The 19272-nt window shown below is 54.3% G+C and overlaps 11 protein-coding genes across 11 annotated transcripts; 6 read left to right on the top strand and 5 right to left on the bottom strand.

Annotated features, from left to right (window-relative positions):
* Positions 1-257: 257 nt before the first annotated feature.
* On the bottom strand, positions 258-2464 carry BAUCODRAFT_136005 (uncharacterized protein). Its single transcript, XM_007674287.1, has 3 exons — positions 2368-2464; positions 1992-2313; positions 258-1935 (listed from the first exon to the last, which is right to left on the bottom strand). The coding sequence occupies exons 2-3, from the start codon at positions 2082-2084 to the stop codon at positions 649-651; spliced, it is 1380 nt and encodes a 459-aa protein (XP_007672477.1). The 5' UTR covers positions 2085-2313; positions 2368-2464; the 3' UTR covers positions 258-648.
* Positions 2465-2637: 173 nt separating this feature from the next.
* BAUCODRAFT_29735 (uncharacterized protein) lies at positions 2638-4711 on the top strand. The gene has a single exon (XM_007674286.1). The coding sequence runs from the start codon at positions 2734-2736 to the stop codon at positions 4222-4224; it is 1491 nt and encodes a 496-aa protein (XP_007672476.1). The 5' UTR covers positions 2638-2733; the 3' UTR covers positions 4225-4711.
* A 357-nt stretch (positions 4712-5068) lies between these two features.
* Positions 5069-7333, top strand: BAUCODRAFT_144829 (uncharacterized protein; the record flags this gene model as incomplete). The annotated part of the gene is made up of 2 exons (XM_007674285.1): positions 5069-6729; positions 6784-7333. The coding sequence occupies 2 exons, from the start codon at positions 5069-5071 to the stop codon at positions 7331-7333; spliced, it is 2211 nt and encodes a 736-aa protein (XP_007672475.1).
* BAUCODRAFT_204933 (uncharacterized protein) lies at positions 7265-9203 on the top strand. Its single transcript, XM_007674284.1, has one exon. The coding sequence runs from the start codon at positions 7643-7645 to the stop codon at positions 9056-9058; it is 1416 nt and encodes a 471-aa protein (XP_007672474.1). The 5' UTR covers positions 7265-7642; the 3' UTR covers positions 9059-9203.
* Positions 9204-11546, bottom strand: BAUCODRAFT_204927 (uncharacterized protein). Its single transcript, XM_007674283.1, has 3 exons — positions 11319-11546; positions 11144-11266; positions 9204-11096 (listed from the first exon to the last, which is right to left on the bottom strand). Exons 1-3 carry the CDS (start codon positions 11326-11328, stop codon positions 9349-9351), a joined length of 1881 nt encoding a protein of 626 aa, XP_007672473.1. The 5' UTR covers positions 11329-11546; the 3' UTR covers positions 9204-9348.
* BAUCODRAFT_204777 (uncharacterized protein) lies at positions 11482-13372 on the bottom strand. The gene is made up of 9 exons (XM_007674282.1): positions 13105-13372; positions 12985-13054; positions 12892-12924; positions 12801-12836; positions 12725-12740; positions 12501-12665; positions 12218-12438; positions 11889-12166; positions 11482-11824 (listed from the first exon to the last, which is right to left on the bottom strand). The coding sequence occupies exons 1-9, from the start codon at positions 13164-13166 to the stop codon at positions 11635-11637; spliced, it is 1071 nt and encodes a 356-aa protein (XP_007672472.1). The 5' UTR covers positions 13167-13372; the 3' UTR covers positions 11482-11634.
* A 48-nt stretch (positions 13373-13420) lies between these two features.
* BAUCODRAFT_204974 (uncharacterized protein) lies at positions 13421-14634 on the bottom strand. The gene has a single exon (XM_007674281.1). The coding sequence runs from the start codon at positions 14556-14558 to the stop codon at positions 13605-13607; it is 954 nt and encodes a 317-aa protein (XP_007672471.1). The 5' UTR covers positions 14559-14634; the 3' UTR covers positions 13421-13604.
* Positions 14635-15424: 790 nt separating this feature from the next.
* On the bottom strand, positions 15425-15637 carry BAUCODRAFT_118985 (uncharacterized protein; the record flags this gene model as incomplete). Its single annotated transcript, XM_007674280.1, has 1 exon — positions 15425-15637. The coding sequence occupies one exon, from the start codon at positions 15635-15637 to the stop codon at positions 15425-15427; it is 213 nt and encodes a 70-aa protein (XP_007672470.1).
* An 83-nt stretch (positions 15638-15720) lies between these two features.
* Positions 15721-16268, top strand: BAUCODRAFT_29729 (uncharacterized protein). The gene has a single exon (XM_007674279.1). The coding sequence runs from the start codon at positions 15742-15744 to the stop codon at positions 16078-16080; it is 339 nt and encodes a 112-aa protein (XP_007672469.1). The 5' UTR covers positions 15721-15741; the 3' UTR covers positions 16081-16268.
* An 878-nt stretch (positions 16269-17146) lies between these two features.
* Positions 17147-18210, top strand: BAUCODRAFT_567266 (uncharacterized protein; the record flags this gene model as incomplete). Its single annotated transcript, XM_007674278.1, has 3 exons — positions 17147-17260; positions 17315-17511; positions 17574-18210. The coding sequence occupies 3 exons, from the start codon at positions 17147-17149 to the stop codon at positions 17911-17913; spliced, it is 651 nt and encodes a 216-aa protein (XP_007672468.1). The 3' UTR covers positions 17914-18210.
* Positions 18211-18465: 255 nt separating this feature from the next.
* Positions 18466-19119, top strand: BAUCODRAFT_61200 (uncharacterized protein; the record flags this gene model as incomplete). The annotated part of the gene is made up of 2 exons (XM_007674277.1): positions 18466-18660; positions 18712-19119. Coding segments are annotated over 2 exons (603 nt in total), but the record flags the coding sequence as incomplete, so codon positions are not given.
* Positions 19120-19272: the final 153 nt, after the last annotated feature.

The raw sequence follows: 19272 nt of genomic DNA, 5'->3' as shown, positions 1-19272 counted from the left end.
GAGGTAGGGCATCGGCGCCGAACAGCCGACGGATGTGTTTGCCGACTCGCCGTCGACTAGAAGTCCTTACTAGATTCGCCATGATATCGCACTCTGATGGTCCTGTTCCGGACGTAGACTCAGCGATGAGATAGCATCAGAACATCGAGCACGTCAGGGTACGCCTCCTCCGCCAACATTACACGTCACGGATTGTGAATTACTGCCTACTATTAGCTTGAGCAATGCTGCTGTGCTGCAGCGCGTTCGCCGCTCAGCTCGCTTCGGGCGCACACAGGTGGCACAGTCGTCGTAGAAAGAATCTATTTTGTTGCAGATCAAGCATGGTTCAGTCCCGACCAACTTGTCGCAGCCGTTTTAGAGTAGTCGAGTCTTTGCTGTGTACTGATATTGCTATGATGTGATATTGCAAAGTTGCGCTAGTTGCTGTGATGTGATTTTGCAAAGTTGCGCTAGTTGCTGTGAATGGGAGCATATCTTACGAGGCAGGCGTCCGCGTTGATCCAGTGGTTGCATGCAAGCATGTGAAGCGTCGTGCGGATCCTCAACCAGCTTCCGTCCTTTTCCATCCGCGCTCCGGAAAGCTTGTAGGGAGCGAAGTATGCAGCGTCGCCACACGAGCGTGAGCGTGAAGATGTGCGATCTTGTTCAAACCTCATCCAGTCCTTCCAACGTCCACTCCGGATACTCTCTGTCCTCTCGTTTGATACTCGCGTAATTGCGATCTTTGATATACTCCTCCATCGGCAGACTCTCGAACTGACTTCGGTTTCCAATCTCCACTCCCATCCTCTGAATGCCCCTCGCAAATTGCATCGTCTGTCTGACAAACTCTGTTCTTGACACTTTGCCATCAAGCCACTCCGCCAAAATCATGCTATCGAATGCGGCCTGACTCGTACTCGCGACGGTATGCGGCCGAAAGCCCGCCAACGCATCGCCAATCAGCACAACTTTATCACCCATGTACAGATTCTTAGGCGCGATCACATCAGTAATGCATTGCACAAACGGTGCGGTGGTCTTCTCAGCCATCTCCGCCATCTGCGGCGGCAACCGAGCATGCCCCATCTTCTTCACCATCTCCCAGGCTTCCCGTGCAATCATGCCGGGCGGAATCGTGATGTGCCTTCGCCGGCCGTCTTTGTCCGTCATCAATGTCTCCAGCTCGGGAGAGGCTTCAGGAAAGTTGGCGTACCAGACGAAGTTGAGCAAGCGATGTCCGGGATCGGTGTTGCCATGCTCGCCCGCGATGGTGTATGTCAAGTTTTGGATACCGGGAGCGTGGAAGAAGCAGAAGCGTTCGCGGAAAACCTCCAAAGCTTTAGGAGTAGCAGCTTTTTCGGGGACGGTGCCACGGATAACACAGTAACCGGCGTAGGTCCGCTTGATGTCCGGTTCGAACATAGCGCGGATGGTGGAGCTGGGACCGTCGGCAGCTACGACCATATCTGCTATAATCGAGTCAAAAACTTCGCTACCATCTTTCTGCTTCCGTTTGAAAGCGACACGGACCCTGGCGCCTTCGTCTTTGATGTTTGTCACAGTGCAGCCGTAGCGGTACGTTACGTTGCCGTCGGTGGGTCGCACTTCAGGCAACTTACCGCCGTCCGCAAGGTAAGGACTATCAACACGATCGTAGTTGGCCCGCAGCAGGTAGTAGCACAGATCCCAGGAGGTCATGTTTTGCCGGTTAATCTCTTCATGAATAACATTGCCCTCTTGGTCGAGGTAGATCCGTTTGTAGCTGGGCACTGCAACAGGCTTGCCAGTCCGGTCGTAGCGCTTGAAGAACTCAATCGTGTCACCTCCGGCTACGATGCCGGCGCCTTGGTTGTGTAGAAGGTTTTCCGGAGTGCGCTCCAGAAGGGTTGTGTTGTAACCATGGTGTTTTAGAGCAGTCCCCGCGAAGAGACCGCCAAGGGAGCCACCGACCTGCAGGAACGCTAGTCAGTGTGGATAGAGGATGGGGAGTGGCATGGAAATAGTACGATGACAATGTCCGGCTTCGTCTTCTCCCCGTTGGTTGCGCCATTTGTGTGCGGCAGGCCATTTGCTACGCCAGAACTATAAGCCATCATCATCAGGCAAAACTAGAGCGCTGAATTCAGGTCGGGATGGTATGAACGCAAAAGTAGGGAAGGGTAAGTCGAACGGAAATGGTACTCTTGACCCCGCTTGTGGCTCGGACGAATGCACGTCGACCTTGCTGAACGTCTTCGTCGTCCCGGAAAGCAAGCTCTCACATAAGGGAGATGCTAGCGATACCACTATCAGGAGCAGACCCGAGCCATCGTGCCCGGCAATGTTGGTCTCAGGGCTATGTCAGTATTACTGGTGTTGCCGGAGGAAGCGGGTAAGCAATACCGCTGCGTTAACCGTCGTCCCCTCGACAAGCCCGTACATCGAGGCAGCCCGGCGGTCAACCGACAGGCGGAGTGGTCATTGCCATGGGACGGTTTCACAGACAGGCTTGCGCGTTGGTTACGGGAGGATGTCGTCGTCACCCGGGACCGAGGGCTACGAGCGGATCTAATCCGCTGCGGACAGATCCGCCTCGGCTGACCTGCCGTGGCCATTACAAGTGACGCGAGTGGACATTGACATTGACATGTGCGCTCTGCGCCTTCTCCGTCTCTTCCTCCCACTCCTTCGAACACCCTCTCATGTTCTCTTCTCTCCCTAGCGTGCTAGCCAGTCCACACTATAGACAACATATGCTCCTCGCCCAGCATGAGTATGACATCCCAGCAGATTCACATCGCGGAGACGATTCGCGGCATGAAGCTTGCGCTTCGTCGCAACCGCGCTGCCTCTCCAGTCGATCCCGCCGGCGACGAGGACAACGAAGACGAGCATGACATCCTCCACACCCATACCAACCGTGGCAACAAACTTCGCCTTAGCGCTCAATATGTCCAGCTCGGGCGTCTAGATACCACTGGCGGCACGCGAGCCTACAAACGCAAGATCAACCACGCTGGCTACGATCGCTACATCATTAGCAAGAAGCCAGCTCTGTATGACGAAGACGGCGACATGATCGACCCCGCGGATATTCCTGCAGACGTAGATGTAGCGGACGTAGCTGAGCCGCTTGTGGAAGATGCGTTTGGCAAGGTCAAGCTGGAGCGCTTGCTCAAGCCGCTGGAGAGTGCGGCCGAGTTGCCAATGCATCCGAGTCTGTCCCAGGCATATACGAGCCCCGCACTTACGGAGATGGTGAGGCAGGCGGAGGAGATGGTACGAAGGGAGAAGGCCGGGTTATGGAAGGCCAAGAGGTTGCTTGAGCGGTTCAGGGGGGATGGCGGGTTTATGAGTGGTGGTGCTTTCTACACGGAGAGGGATGAGGCGATGCTGGACAGTGGTGAGGGTGAAAGTGCAGCGTTAGGAGACATGAGTGCCGCAGAGACAGAGCTGGGCATGACAGCAGACGGACACCCTGCGGAAGCACTGCCGCCTAACGGCGATGTGATGGACGGGGTGGAAGTCCATGATCATGTCGGAAATGGTGCGAGCGGATACGAACATGCCGTGCATCCTAGCATAGAGCAAGCAAAGGAGCGCCAAGATCAACTCAGCACGTCCCACCACACCGGTGAGCAGCACGCCAACAACCTCCACGAACTCAACATACTACCTTCTACCAACGGCGGCGACGAAGAACCCACCCCGTCCAGCGCGCCTTCGCACGCAATGACCACCCGCCACCGCTCCGCCCGCAACAACAACGCACCTGCCTCTCCGTCACCATCCCCATCCGACTCCGCCAGCATTCCACCCATCAATCCCTGGTTCCAGTTTCCGCTCACTGCCCTCGGTGATCCCGACCTAGGCCTCCCGCCCAACGAAGCAGAGGAAACACGTAAGCTGCTGTTACTCTACGTTCAGAAACAAGAGAACATCGTCCGGCAACTCGAAACATTGTATTCCGGTCTGCAGCGCACAGACCGTCTACGCCGTGATGTCTACCGTGCCTGCAAAGCTGAAGGGCATACGGTTCCTGATCCCAACGGTAAAGGTGTGATGGTGACCGACATGAGCGATGGAGAGGATTGGTATGACGTCCGTGACTGGGGCTTGGAGGTTGGCAGGGATGAGAGGGTGAAGCTTGGCCCAGATGGGGTGGGTGTGTTGGAGAAAGGGAAGGATGAGGTGGACGATGGGGCGGAGGAGGAAGGAAGGCGGGTAGGTGGGAGGAGAAGGAGGGTTGTCGGTCGTTAGGAACGGCCGAAACAGTACAGAGACGGGAAGGTGGTCCTTGCACGTTACCGCGCGAAAGCGCTGGACTGTGATAGTGCCACGCTGATGCCGGCTGCGAAGGATGGACTTGGAGATGGCGAGGCAGGGGGTGGGTCGGACGGGAGCAAGTATGGTGGCGGCACCTATGAAGACGCTGATGGTGACGATGAGGGAAGGCCTACGGAGTACGAGGTTTTCCAGAACTTGCAGGTTTTGGCGGGAGCCGAGGGAATGGTATAGGTACGTGCGGGACCGACCCAGAGCTGGCAGTACCTGTGTGGTTGAGTTCCTGGTCTCCGCAACTCAGGTGAATGCTAGCTCACGAAGCTCGTTCTGTGCATCACCTTGCATGCTCATGATCCTTGCGAACCTTAGGCAATATTTCGGATTAATTACGTTGCGCCACAGTCCAGTTGTGTGCAGCTGGCCCGTGCTGCGCTTGAAGCACACGGAAAAGCATAAAGATCCCATTTACACCTCATGTGTGCATATCACGGAAGTCCGATTCGTACATCATGAGACGTTCTGCCCGACCCTCTTTGCACGAAGTTAGTGTCGTGAGATATGTCTTCTGACGGTCTGACGACTCTTAGTCGCTTCACCGGTCGGGAGAGCCAGAAGGCCACAGAAGAGGCTGCATGGCACGGCTGGCTGCAGGCTTGGGGGCCGTCTGCATGATTGGGTTCTTGTGCGGCGCGGCATGACGATTGACGGTAAAGTATTGTCAATGAAATCTTTCAGCCTCACCTCTACTGCTTAGGCATTACTTTCTTACAGCGCTCCGGAAAACACTACGTATTAATGTCCAAAGCCTGGAGCACTTACGATGAGTGATCCGGAGCAGGTCAGTGCGCTCCTCAAGCAGCTGGATGCTCAGAAGAATGCATATCTCGACACTTTCCGTCAGGTGCATGAGCTGCTCGCCCGAAACATTGCCGCTACAGCGCCGGTCTCGAGCAGAGGCAATGCGACGCCTCCACGAATGCCACTGCCGGAGATTCCGGAGCCACGCTCGCCTCGGTCACCAAGGCAGTCTGTCTCCCGATCGATCTCGGAACGAGATCCACATGCAAGGAAGACATCGGCCGGCCTCGCTACCCTGACTACCTCATCTGAGTCTCGGCGGACTGGCGAGGACTCGGACACGGACAATGATGAGACGTTATACGTATCAACTACTCTGGAGCCTTTCTGCTACACTGAAGAGTCTCTGCGTGAGCATCTGCGATCCTACAAGTACCATGCTTTCGGAGCGAAGATACTGCATGGTGTGATCGACAACCCATCTCGCCTGCGCGAGACGCCTCTGGTGACGAAGCAAAAAGGCCCGGTAGACGACCGGAGCCATTTAAGTCATTACCAAATCTTCGACATCGGACCTGATGGCGCACCTTTGCCAGTGGAAAAAAGCAACGTGGAGGAGGAGACCTCGAGAGCTAATGCTATCTGGCAGTGCCTGAGAGAGATCAACCAGCCCCCGAAAGAACGCCTAGCAGTTGGACGGATTACGATCTTGCGAGAGCCTAGCCCGATGCTCTTCGGTGCGGTACATCATGTATTCGACAAGTACCTTGACGTCAACGAACTGTTTCGGCACCTCGTCGAATCGAATGGCTCATCAGCCAACGTCCACCGAGCATATGATGAGGACGTGCGCAAGCAGAGAAGCTTCGTATTCAACTTTGAATTCTTTACAATCATAGGCGAGAACTGCCAACCCATGAAATGGCAGCTTGCAGATCAGCAGGGAGACAAAAATGGCCACCATATCCCAGTTGCACGCTGTAGCTCCGTGGTCGCGCTGGTGTTGAACGGACCTGCTGTACGGAAGGTCCGCAATCCGGCTCGACGAGCTACCGACAGCCATGGCTACGTCTATGACCCGTGGTCATCCTGGCATGTTCTCAACTTACAGTGTTACTCTGACTGGAACGCTTCTACGGAGGTTCACGACTCGTCCAAGCATTATGTTAACGGCGTAGAAGCTTTCCTTATAACCGTACTTGGCGAGTTCCGGGATGCTCAGAAGCGGTTCGAGGCGATATACAATGCGATCACGGATCTCATCACACCACCTCTGGAGTTTATGTTCAACTCGAACATACGTGACACCCTACTATTTGAAGACCAGCATTTTACCCTCTCCCGGCGGTACTTCTGGGCCTCCCAAACCCTTGGCTTGATGAACGAATCGATCAGGAAGATGATCGAGGCTTACGAGGACACGTTCACCGACGAAGTATGGGAGGGTACCCACAAGACTCTTTGGCCTCTTCTCGAACGGGACAGTGACCGTAACCAGTACTACAGAAGAAGACTCGCTTCGTTAAAGGCGAAGTTTGAGACTGAAGTAAGAAACCTGCAGAAGCAGATCGATGAGAACGATGAGCGTCGGAGAGAGATCCAAAGCCTGAAAGAAGAACTGTTCACGGGCACTTCCATTCAGGAAAGCCGGAAGTCGGTCGAAAACACTGAGATCACCATTCAGTAAGCCAGAGTCTCTTACACGGTACCGTAGCTTGTTCGACTAACGTTGGATAGGCAAGGACACAATATCAAACTACTCACGCTCGTGTCGATCTTCTTCTTGCCACTGACCTTCGTCACCAGCGTTTTCGGCATGACCAACATGCCCACGGATGAGCATTACTGGACATTCGGTATCGTCACAGCATGCGTGTGCGTTCCCTTCTTCGTCCTCATCGGCTCGTTGAATACCACAAAGGGCATGCACTGGTGGCACGTGAGAAGCTCGGCAGCATTCCGCTATGTCGGCAACTTCTTCGCGTGGCTATTCAGGCGGCGGAGCAGTCATGTTCAGGAAGTGGCCGGCGATCTTGGCACCCAGACGGCCTCCTTCAAAGCTCGGCCCTCGATGTCAAGGTCGTCGTCAGCGCCGAACACTCGCGATATGCGTTTGCGTCGATGGTCGTCAAGCCAGACCGGCGACACTGTTAAGCAGAGCGTCGAGATGAAACCGCAGGATCGCCCTCACATTGGCAGTGTCCGACCTGCAGTCGCGAGGGCACAGAAGTCTCGGTTGGTTGAAATGTGGGAGCTTGAGAGAAGACGCACGTTACAGTTCACTTGACAAATGCAGTAACCGGTAAGAAGCTTGTGCATCCCCGCTTTCTAACCGTACGGTCCGGGTCAGGCAGCGTAGTCGGCTACTCCTAGATGATATTTTGCGGCCGTCAGTCGTCCTGGGTGCTTGGCTGCCGTCAGCGGCATCCACTGGCGAGATATAGACATCAGATGCGACCAGAGTGCACGCAACCCTTTTCGAGCCAGTGATTGATGCTCATCCCCATTAGGGACTGTGGTGTGGAGTCCACATCTCCTAAGTTATGCATAATGGGTCCGTTTACAACGTTAGCTTGGGTCTGGCTGATGGGTCCGCATGGATATTACTCTCATAATTGAGGCGGAGAAGCATTGGACTGGAGTCTTCGAAGTCCTTGCCGGCCGTAGATGGCGCATATCAAGCAACCATAATGTAAGGACGTCCAGCTACCACTGTGTCTCCTATACGTGGGGTATCGACAGAGCACCAAATGTCTTCGGCGTTGACGGAAATGTCTCTTCGAACACTCGCAGGTCCCTAGAAGCGGCGATTGCGAGCACTAAACGCGCTGCCGTCAGCGACCAGGCTTTCTGGATCGATGCCGTCTGCGTCCCGCGTGAAGGTGTCTCACGTCGCGCAACTCTGGAGAGCATGGGAAACATCTATTCAAGTGCACGGTCGACCATCGTGGTCCTGCAATCGACCACTTGGGAGATCATCAGTCGTGACGCTCGCTCGAACGAGCCTTACTCGGAGATTCAGTTGGATCAGCTCAATGAAGACAATTGGATCAACAGCGTGTGGACCTACCAGGAGCTCGTCAACGCGCGGGCAGTGTCGCTCACCGCCGTAGGTCTATCTAGCGGCCGGAGCATCAAAGGCGACGACTTTCTGAATTGTATCGGCTTCTCCTTGGATCGCTACAAGAGGCAACACTCCCTTTCGGCGCTTGCCATCCGAAGACGCTACCCTGTTCTTGATGCTTTCGAAGACTCGATAGCTGACTGGATGGTTGCGGGCTACATGGACCGTTCCATGCTCGCTTGCCTCACGGGCGTAGCTGGTCGATACTGCGATCCAGCACGGCCAACGAACAGGATGTACGCACTCCTGGGAGCGTTAACGCAGGTGGCATCTTGGGGTGCTGTTGACGAAAATGTATCACAGCTTGTACAGAGAGCCATGGGAATCTGTGATGGAAACGGCGACTTCTCGTATATCTACACAACGAACCAAACGCAGGACCGCAGTCGGAAGTGGCGCCCAGACGCCGAGTCAGATTTGCTACCTGTGTTGCGTTGGCATATCTGGGGCGATGGACAGCCCGGGACAACGGCTGATGGCATAGCGGAGCTTCAAGAGATGGTTCGCTTAGATCTCCAAACCGAGCCGTCGCCGGAGGTACACGCTCACGTATCAAAGTGGTTGTGTGACTTCGCCGGTTTTCATGGAGACCAGCTCGGTAGACTCGAGGCAATAGAAAGCGAGCTGCCACGGACGCTGCGATCCATTGGCTTCACCGGGTCTGCAGTCTGTCAAAGGTGTAGGACAGGCTTCGTACTAACGCAGGAAGAGATCCAGCCACATGAGACTGTCGAAGCTTACGTATCAAGCAGCATTCGGTGGGCGTTCGGTACTCCAGGCATTGCGCAAGTGAGAGATGGTGGCACGGATAATGTGCGATACATTGTCGTGGTTCATGTAGGACCAACGTTACGCAACGAACCAGAGCAATCTGTGCTCCTGTTATGATGCCTTTCTTTCCTGTAACGGATAGGTTGGTCGAAGGAATACATCAAATCATCGAAATACTACAGCGTAGAGCCTCTGCAGGCCTCGGAGCCAGGACAATCAGCTGCAGCAAGCCCTAGCCGGGCGTGTTAGAGGTAGACCACAAACCCGCCGGTTTATACTGTGACTCCTAGCATCCTCTGCAATAAGGCAAACGATCATACAGAGAAACGACTCGTTCGTGCAGCTGGTCTGGCTGTTCGTCGATTCATGCTATCTTCAGGCTTACATAACCCTATGGTGGCTCTGGATTATAACCGTACCTGCCCTCTACCAAGCATTGCCCAATCACTCTTTTGAAACGGCACATAGGTGTCTGAGCCTGGCTTACACCACATAAAAATGTCATCACCACCATCCTTCTCGAGCGTGCCTACTTTGTCCAAGTCAACGCCCTCCTGCCGCAAGCCGACCTTATTCTGCTTATGGTTATGGATGTGGCTTGACCGCTTCACAATGCGCAGAAAGACCGGTACGGCATAGCGTGGCAGCCGCTCACGGCTGTAGCGGAGGAGGTTAGTATAGAAGGCCGGGTCGGGCGTCACTGTGAGATGAACTGCAGCACAACCAGCGCGGCCTTCATGGCCGGGAACCGTGACGCCATAGACGTTGGCTTCATCAATTCCAGGGTAAAGGCCGAGCGTCTCCGCGACTTCTGCTGTTGATACGTTCTCACTCTTCCACCGGAAAGTGTCACCTAGCCGGTCTAAGAAGTACCAGTGTCCGTCCGATGTCCGTCTCAGTGCATCTCCGGATCGGTAGTAGAGGTCGCCTTTCTGGAAAACATCCGTAGCAAAGCGCTTATTCGTCGCTTCGGCATTGCGCCAGTATCCGCCAAAAACACTTCGGTGTGGTACGGCAACCAAGATCTCACCTCCAACCTCGTACGGCATGCGTTTGGCGAATCCAGTGACTGGATCTCGCCAGATGTCTCCACTTTCGTGGTCGATGAGTACAGGGATGTAAACATTCTGCAGCCGCCGCCGCCACGGCAGACCATGATGACCAACACACGCACTAAGGTAGCCGTTTCGGGCCCACACAATGAGACTGAGCATGCCTTCGCTTGAGTTGAAGAACTCGGCCACCTCGGGAATATTGAAGCGCTCTTGGAACTTGTGCCATACATCCGGACGAAGGCCGTTGCCGTAACACATACGGAGCTTGTGCGCTCGCTCAAGGGGGTGCGGCGGCGCAGCCAGAAGGTAACGTGCTGTTTCGCCCACGTAGATGAAAAAGGTTGCGCCGGAGTCGTGGATGTCGGGCCAGAAGTTCGAAACGGAGAAGCGAGGGGCTATCGCTACGCCAACACCACAGAGTAAGGCGACCGATGTCGTGATAATGCCCGTTCCGTGGTACAAAGGCATAGGGCTGTACCAGCAGTCCTTTCCCTTGACTCCGCCGAAAGGATAATCGATATGTGCTCCGAGCAGGTGTGTCCGGGAGATGGTGAAAGGGCAGCCCTTCGGTAGACCTGTTGTACCCGAAGTGTAGATCAAGCAGTATGGCCATTCCGGTTTCATGCCATTGCGTAGCTCATCTGGTGGTACCACAACGGGGTTACTGGTAATGACCTTCTTCAGCAGATTGTCGAGGGTGACAAGCCTTGTGCCACTGGCTTCAATCTGCTGTCTGCTTCCCTCGATGCGCTGCTGGCATGCTTGATCCTCATCAATGATGAGAAGCTTGGTTTCACAGACGGCCAGACAATGCATCAGTGCTCGCCCCTCAAGGTTGTAGTTGATGAAAGCTGGGCCGGCTCCAATCGCAAGGGTGGCAAACATGATGAACATGAACTCGGCGCTGTTGTGGAGATACATCCCGACTAGGTCGCCAGGCCGGATGCCCTGGTCTAAGAGCCATTGTGCGTAACGTACTGTCTGATCATGGAGCTCGGTGAAGGTCCAGCTTCGGCTACGTGTCCAGATGGCGCGGTCGTTGGGTTGACGTGCGCATGTTTCTGCGAGGATGTACCACGGCGACAGTCTGTCTTCCTTGACTACACTATATTAGCACTAACTCACTTGAATTGTCGACACTACGTACGCGCTTGCTGATATGCTCGATCCGCCTTGGCTTGCTTGTGTACGGACCGATAGTCTCGCACGAGTTGGTATTTGCCATCCAGGTAGGCCGCTGCAGCAAGACCGCCAGCTGCAGCGGCGGCGACTGGAAGACAACAGTCAGTTGCGTTCCGCTCGTGTGGTGGACCAAAGCTCACCAAGAGCCATGATTGTTTGCTTGCTTGGGCTAAACCATGCGAATCGCGGAGTCTATACCTAGTTCTTAGGCAGATTGACAGAAATGAAGATGGGTATGCCCAGCCAAAATGTTGTGAGATGTATCAGGCAACCTGACGAAGACTGTTCGCTCTGTATAGATGTGCTTAAAGATAGACACAAACTGCGGTGCCGCTCCGCATCGTGAAGCCGAGGCTACTTCCTGTTTGGAAGATGTGGGGTATCGTGGGGTGGTTCTCGTTGCTCGGCTAAAGGCACAACAAGTCGTCCTGGCACCCTGGTTGCGCAGATGGGATATCAGTCGAACACAATCGCAGCCTTGACGACCTGTTGCTTCCGCACAGCTTCCAAGCACTCAGCCCATTCCTCGATTCGGTAGGTCTTGTTCACAATTCCCTTGAGATTCAGCTTCTTCGTCTTCACGTATTCAAGCACGACAGGGAATTTGAGTGTACTGCAGAAAGATGCAAGAACCGTGATCTCGTAACTGGTGCCGGAGCGTTAGCGATTGAGGAAAGGAAGAGCGAGGACCGAAGCCGGTCAATACCCACGTCCAGATACGGCTCGGTGGCCATGCAACCTTTGCTGCGTCGTCGTAGACGCCGTAAACAACGAGCGTACCGCCCTTGCGAACGTAGAATATGGACTGTTCGAGGACGGAGGAAGCCCCTGTTGCTTCGACGACGATATCGAAGCCGTGAGGGTTGGCCGTCTTAATGGCTTTCATGTCTTCCGAAGGGTTGTCATCGGAAATGCAGACGTAGGAATCCGCAAGATCGAGTTGCCTTGCAAGGTCGAGCTTCGGGCCACCCTTGGAGGCGATGGTAAGCTATTGGCAGTCAGCGCTGCAATCAAAGCATGATGACACATTAATCTTTACATTAGCTGCGCCGTTCTGTCGTAGAAGTTGAGCCAATAACATGCCCGTGGGACCACAGCCGAACAGCAGAACTGTGCTGCCGACCTTAGGCGACATGCGTTCGATACCATGGGACGCGCAGGCGGCGGGCTCAATCAGTACAGCTTCCAGAGAAGGCAGATCGCCAATGGGATAGACGTGGCGCGCTGGGTAGCGGCAGTATTCCGCCATTCCGCCAGGCACTGCAAGATATCAGTCAACAAGAAGCCGATAACTAGCGATTGGTAGGTTGTTCGAGTCTTACCAGTCCCGCCGTAACCACTCATGTTCTCACACAGGAGTCCCTGATCGCGCACACAGTAGAAACAGCTTCGGCAAGGCTCCATAGGATCGGCGACCACTCTGTCGCCAACAGCAACCGTGGTCACGCGCCTGCCGATGGCGACAACCACGCCAGCCGCTTCATGTCCTGTCATGCGTAACCGTTAGCATTCCGAGTTGATGCAGGCTCCAGGTGTCGATATGTACCGGGTATCAGTGGGAACTGCACTCAGGCTAGGTCAGCTGTCTATAGCAGTCACCGGCATGTGCGCTAGCGTCGTACCTTTGCCATGAATTCGCCCTCGTGGAAATGCAAGTCCTGCTGCTATTAGTTGCCAAAATCACAAATGGTGAATGGCACATCCGCAACGTACAGTTCCACATACGCCGCAGGCGCTAATCTTGACCTGCGCAGAGGAAATAAGTTATCCTGCTACGGAAGGCTTATGTGCTTGTGCAGAGCGTACCAGCACATCTTCTTCACCAAGGTCCGGCATGTCGATCTCGACGACCTTGAAGTCTCTCGGCTTGCTGTATCTACGGAGGCTTCAGATAATCCCTTACGAGCGTGCAAGGATGGTGCTTACTGCAAGGCTCTCATCTTCTTCGGCAGCCCATCATTGACCGTTGGCTCGGTGGTTGGACCCATGATAGTACTGTCAAGGGTTTCAGACGTAGAGCGAACCGCAAAGTGGTGTTACGAAGAAAGACCATGCTGACGCTTGGCAGAGCGATGTGCATGGGTTCGCTACGTGGAGTGTAGCCCAACAAGGGAAGTGTTTGCCGTTCTTTTGGCCCCATTGCCCAACGAGGAAGGTTTGCCGTCCGGTTCCGGCTCGGTTGACCTGCCATAAACAGGTCCGCCATAAGCGCAGGATCGTGCCTGCGACATGCTTATCCAGTCCTTTTAACGATGCCGCGAGATGTTGCGAGCTTGATGCAACCGTTTGTCTTCGTGAAGAGTGTGCTCTCGGTCTGCATCTGGCGGTGGATCCGCAAGCACCAGCATAGGGTGATCTCATCGGAACCACCAGTTCACCTATGGCCCCCAGGTTAGCAAAAGGCCAGAACAGCTCATTGCATTCAATCAGATGCTCACTGATCCAGTCATTCCACTGCCCATGCCCTTAATGCTGTGCCACCACCCTTTTGGTATGAACATGCCGTCTCCAGTTTCAAGCTCGGCTTCGAAGCCTGTGTTCAGCTTTGCCGCTTGTTCATTCCAAACCGCGTCTTCTAGAGCTTTGCGTTCCGCTCCGTGCATCATCTCTTCGCCGCGCATAGTGGCCGAGGCCGCTCCGCCAATTTGTTCCTGCACCTTGGCAAAGATGGCCCGACCCACCTCCGGACTGAACAGCCGCACAATCTTCGTACCAGCTAGTTGAACGAACAAGTTCGGGTTCGGATCACGATGTAGCGGTGTGTAAGTGGGAGCCTGGCCCAGCCAGATAGAAGAGTCGTAGATGTCGCCCTGCCCTGCCTTCAGAACGATGTCGGGTGTGGGAACGTCCGCTCGCAAAGAGTGTGGGAGGTTTGCAACTGGAGCCTGCGCCAAGTAGATGCGAGCGGTGGGTGGCGTGATTGTTGCTGCACTGAAGAACTCGTTAGAGCGCTTGGTCTGTTTGATCGCACGTGCATTGGGTACGTAGGCGCTGAAGTAACGGCTTGGACGGGGCCGGTAGGTTGAAGAGGAGGCGTATACGCACTCGAGAAAGAAGCTGAGAGGTTGCTCAATACGGTTGAACTGGTCATTATGCGAGATCTCTAACGGCACGATTGTCGAGCCGTAGCGGGCAAGGTAGGACCGGTTCAATGTAGCTCCAGCATGCGGGTTACTATCCTCGGCGAACCACTTTTGCACCGCTGGTAGGCCTTGAAATATCTGTCGAGGCAGTAGAGCGGGCATTGCTTGGTTAAATGCATGTTGCCGGAACATGTCCAGGCTTGCATTGGGCAGGGTAGGCACAGGCTTGAAGCCGGGCGCGGAGGAGTATTGCCTACATTGCTGTAATATGACCACTAAAGGTCGTCGGCCAAGCATTTGCTCAACAGTGTTGCGCGCTTGTCGTTTGTCATAATTATATGGATGGTCAGTTCTTCAATGTCCATCATCCACCCTAATGTCCGCGGCAACCTCCGTTTGTAGGCTAGTGTCATTTTGGCGAGGTGAACGACGGACTCTTCGTTTGCTCGTTGCTGGCGTCGTCTTTCCACCCTCTCGCGCAAGAACCGGGATACTCACACTTGAGTGTTGTAGACACCCGTATCATAATATAATGCACATTCTTGGGTTCCCGCAACATGTGGAAGCGTGTCCCTGTGACTGCACATCGCCACTGTCGAGGCGTAAAGCATACTCGCGCATCAAACTGATGACATGGCTTATCAATACTTTGTTTGACGTTGGAGCACTTACACAGCGGCTTGCTTGCTCTTGGTATGACGATGACATCCTCTCGCTGATTGAGGCATGCTTTCAGCACGAATGAGGCTTTCATAACACTTAGGCCGTACAAATCACAACTCACCGAACTGCGTGACGACAGAGCAGCTTCCCACCCGCCATCTGTCAGACGACAAAAACCCACTACACCTGTTCGGAAACCGAATCTGACCCCTCCACAGACCAAGCCGTCGACCATTGCACATTATTTCACACCTGCGTCGATATGTTTTCAGAAACTATGTACTGAGCGTTTGGGTTGCAATCACGTATGGAAGGAATCCCGGAAAGTCACCTATCCATGCTTGACATGCACAGCAACTCGGTACGGCCTGGTCAGGTGCCGAGATGATCTGAAGCCGAGACTTATCAGCTGGACGCAACCTCTATGGCAACGAGCGCAGTGGGGGCGACCATTCAGGGCATATTTGTGTCAAGCACTACTCACTGTGACAGTTTTAAGCTCACCAGATCCGAGCTGGATCTTTGGCCTTTTTGTCCTCATCCTCCATTCTCTCAGCCTTCCTTATCCATACCGGCCCGGAGGAGTACAGTTCCCTACCCTTCAGCTTGTCCACACTCTTCATCAAGTGCATCGACTTCGGCGTGAAATCTTTACAGGCCGAGTTGAGATAGCACACATCGCAGTCAGCGATGCCCACAGACGCGGCGACCATCTCCAGCCCTGGCTCCCGTAGGTTTCTTTCTCTTCGAGCAAGCCAGCAAAGATGTATCTTGGAGGTTCCGTGCTTTTGCTGCCTACTGTCAGCTTGCCGCTGCCATGTTTGGGTGTTGTCCTTGGGATGGCAAGAGTATACGGTGGTGGTTCGGTGACACATGCTTGGCTGACTTAGTTCGTGGTGCACAGGTCACTGTTTCGGATAGCAGAGGTCCTATAGGTTGTTGTGCAAATCCTTGCAGCACTAGAACTAAAAACATGGTACGACTCTATTTACTCCTCGTGCTACCCAGCAGCAACTGGAGCAGACACTCCGCGCATCAGCGAAAGCCCTCCACGAAAGGAGCGTACTTCAAGTCTCGAGAGGGCAGCAGACAGTCTCCTCATTTATGGGTTTGGTGTCGTCACTACGAGGGACATGACAGTATATACCGACGGTAACTGTACATACCTGCTATCACCAAAAGCTGGCTACTGAGACCACCATTCTAAGTCTGTCCACAATTACAAGCTTCCAACACCAACCAAACAGACTCTCGAAATGCCTCTAGACCCGCGATCTTCGACAGTGGACGCAAAGGCGTCGGACGCCTATACCTGGCCGGCACCTTTCTCGTCTTTCACGGCATGTGTGTGAAAGCTGCCTGCACAGTGAAACTAAGTGTTCTAGTGCGTGTATAACAACGTTTACCTCACCCGCAGGCGAACCAACACTTTGCAACAGATCCAGTAATATATAGCGGACGTCCAGGCTGCTCCCATCTTCTTACTTGCATGAAGGGACGCCGGTCGGATCGCCAGCCCGCAGATGTATTGCCGACCAGTACTTCGCCAATGGCGACCCGCAAACTATTGAGCTCTATACTGCAGCACACCCACTTCATGTGGAGCTCCTTGACGACCTCGTTGTCGCTCTCCACTAGAGGCCGCCTGTCACGGAAGAGGGTCGACAGCTAACTGCCGGCATGCATGAAAGCCTAGCTTGTGCTTCCCATCACTGTGGGAAAGACAAGAAGTGTGGCGGTGGGTCAAGGTACGGTCGAGTCGACATTACACGGCAGACTGAGCACGGAGGAAGGCGTCGACACCTGAAAGTGCGGTGGGGAAGTTGATGGTCGGCGAGAACAGGAGCTTGCCAATGTAGACAAGGCATGCCCGAATGCCGCACTGGCGACCGATGGTGAGTGGTCATCCTGGTGGCTGGGGTGCGGGTTTAGGTCGAGCACAGCGTTTCGGCGAAATATGCAGTCAGTGAGTCCAACTTTTGCGCAAGGGCGAAGAGGACCTACACTGGCCTTGTGTTGTGATAAAGCGCATCGAAGGGTTATACTCCTCAATGTCTGTTACATGAGCACTTCGCGTAAGCGTGAAGTGACGTTGACTCAGAGTAGGCTTCTCAAATGGCATTGATGCAGTAGCTTGACAAGTCAGCTGCCAGCTCAATACAGCTTTACCAAGTCATCTGCTTGCTTTGGCCCCCTGCGAACCCTCTGGCTGCGTGTCACGAATGCATTACTGCGCACGACCCGATCATCGCCTCGTCCGCCACAATAACCAGCGAGAACATGGCAACAGGAGGAGGGCTGAAAGATCCTCGCAGCAGCCCAGCAACGAGAAGAGAGTAAGTGTTGATGGAAGAATTAACCTCGCCGATCTTCGCTAACCGCCAATGCAGCAGACGTTCCATATCCATTCAAAGCTCATCTCCAGCCACTCGCCATTCTTTGCTGCGGCTTCCGACAGTTCAGACTGGAAGGAAGGTTTTCAACGATCGGACAAACTGCCGGACGACTCACCAGAGGCCATGCAGGCTTACGTTGAAGGGCTTTATACCGACCGATTTTGCTGCATGAGCGACATGGGAAAGACTAGGTACAACCTACTGGATATGTTTTATGTTCTAGGCGGAAAGCTGCTTGATCGCACCTTCCAAGACAGGATCGTGGATGCCTACATCATGGCGGCTCGATCTTGCAAGATTGGGTCAAGAAGAGCTCCTCCAATGGCTTGATTGTCGGTATCGCCTACGCAAGTACCCCGGCAAACTCGCCACTCCGAAGACTTCTGGTAGATATGTATGCTGCGGAAGTAATCCACGACCTATTCGCCAACGCAACGTCGGACAGCTACCCGCCAGACTTTCTCTTGGATCTCATACGAAAGCTGCTTCCAGGTGATACTGAGACCGCCAATGCCAATCAGGGAATCCCAGGGTCTACACGTACCTACCATCACCACAGCGCGGATGAGGTGCGTGGTGGACAAGCCGGGTAATGACGTAGTGGCAGCAGCGTTTCGCGGCACGAAACCTGGCTTGCCCTCGCGCTGTATGTAAGCGAATAGTGGCACAAAGCATTGCAGTCGTCAGGAGACGCATGCTTCAAAGCGAATAATAGTGAAAGCGGATGTTAGGTCAGAGCAAACCATGTTCAATCCGATAGAGGAGCGTTAGCGTACCACCAAAAGTTCTTTGCGGACACTCACGTGCGGCATGAATGAGGCAACCTCAGCTTTCCGTCACTTCACTAGCTCAGGGCTCGGAGTAGCTGACTGCCTAGATCGCGAGCCTCTCCCCTATCTTTCTCCGCCATATCTTCACCTTGGAAGCAATCTCACGATCACGTATTGGATTGTATCGCACACAGTCCCGTCTCTTGATCATCGATCAACAAGCTTCAGATCCAGGCTGTTGTACAACATGGCTGCAGCATTCGGTCTTGAAGACCGAATCAGCAGGCAAGCGGACGTTATCGAGTAAGTGACAAATGACTCTCTTCCTGGTATTCAACTGCACGCTAACCTTGATCCAGCATTACGGGTGTGCCTGTAAGAATCACCGTCGGTCCTCCAGAGGAGGCAAAGGCCTTCTACGTTCACAAAGAGGTCCTTTCCGCGCAATCGCCGTTCTTCAGTGCAGTCTTGAGCAAGGAATGGAAGGAGGGCGCCGAGCGAGTCGTCGATCTGCCTCACGACCAGCCCCGTGTCTTCGAAGCCTACAGCGTATGGCTCTACACCGGCCACGTATCCCCGGTCAAAAAGTACGACTCCATCGACTACCAAAACTTCATCGAGCTCTATGTCCTCGGCGAGAAACACCCTGAAAACTACGGCTCCATCGACTATCACCACTTCATCGAGCTCTATATCCTCGGCGAGAAACTCCTCGACCGCAGGTTCCAGAACCGTGTCGTCGACGTGATCGTTGCCGCTTCGATTGAATCCCCAGAAGTGCCGGGGTTGATCACGGTCAATCGTGCATACGAGGCGACACCCAAAGGCTCGCCCATCCGCCGGCTCCTTTGTGACATTTACGTCAATGGAGCGACTATGCACTGGTTCAGAGGATATGTCAGCGATGCTTACCCGAGTGCTTTCCTCTACGACGTTGCAGTCCTGCTACTCGATACCAAGCACCAAGCGAAGCTTGCGGCAGAAGGCCTTGTTCCAGCTTGGTACCCATCATCTCCAAGACGAGAGTGAAGCGAGTTGCGTCGCAGAAAGCTCGGAGAAAGACCGTGCGGGTGTAGGGTGCTGAGCTCCTTCGACCTCTGGAGCCGCGACTGAGCTTGCAGTTGGAAGCGTTGGATACCGTGGAGAGGCCACGTGGGCGGTGTAAGAGCGACTCGAGGAGGC

This window comes from Baudoinia panamericana (genome assembly GCF_000338955.1).
Source record: "Baudoinia panamericana UAMH 10762 unplaced genomic scaffold BAUCOscaffold_1, whole genome shotgun sequence".
Taxonomy (NCBI): Eukaryota; Fungi; Ascomycota; class Dothideomycetes; order Mycosphaerellales; family Teratosphaeriaceae; genus Baudoinia; species Baudoinia panamericana.
Note: the sequence above shows the minus strand (reverse complement) of the source record. Positions and strands in the feature narration are given on the sequence as shown.

Coding starts and splice junctions, on each gene's coding strand:
- BAUCODRAFT_204933 (XM_007674284.1), top strand. CDS start 7,643: ATGGATATTACTCTCATAATTGAGGCGGAGAAGCATTGGACTGGAGTC.
- BAUCODRAFT_29729 (XM_007674279.1), top strand. CDS start 15,742: ATGTTTGGGTGTTGTCCTTGGGATGGCAAGAGTATACGGTGGTGGTTC.
- BAUCODRAFT_204777 (XM_007674282.1), bottom strand. CDS start 13,166: ATGGGTCCAACCACCGAGCCAACGGTCAATGATGGGCTGCCGAAGAAG. Junction 13,055..13,104: donor AAGAAGATGAGAGCCTTGCA/GTAAGCACCATC, acceptor AAGCCTCCGTAG/ATACAGCAAGCCGAGAGACT. Junction 12,439..12,500: donor GAGTGGTTACGGCGGGACTG/GTAAGACTCGAA, acceptor GATATCTTGCAG/TGCCTGGCGGAATGGCGGAA.
- BAUCODRAFT_136005 (XM_007674287.1), bottom strand. CDS start 2,084: ATGATGATGGCTTATAGTTCTGGCGTAGCAAATGGCCTGCCGCACACA. Junction 1,936..1,991: donor CGAAGCCGGACATTGTCATC/GTACTATTTCCA, acceptor GCGTTCCTGCAG/GTCGGTGGCTCCCTTGGCGG.
- BAUCODRAFT_29735 (XM_007674286.1), top strand. CDS start 2,734: ATGAGTATGACATCCCAGCAGATTCACATCGCGGAGACGATTCGCGGC.
- BAUCODRAFT_204974 (XM_007674281.1), bottom strand. CDS start 14,558: ATGCTTGGCCGACGACCTTTAGTGGTCATATTACAGCAATGTAGGCAA.
- BAUCODRAFT_204927 (XM_007674283.1), bottom strand. Junction 11,097..11,143: donor TCGAGCATATCAGCAAGCGC/GTACGTAGTGTC, acceptor AATATAGTGTAG/TCAAGGAAGACAGACTGTCG.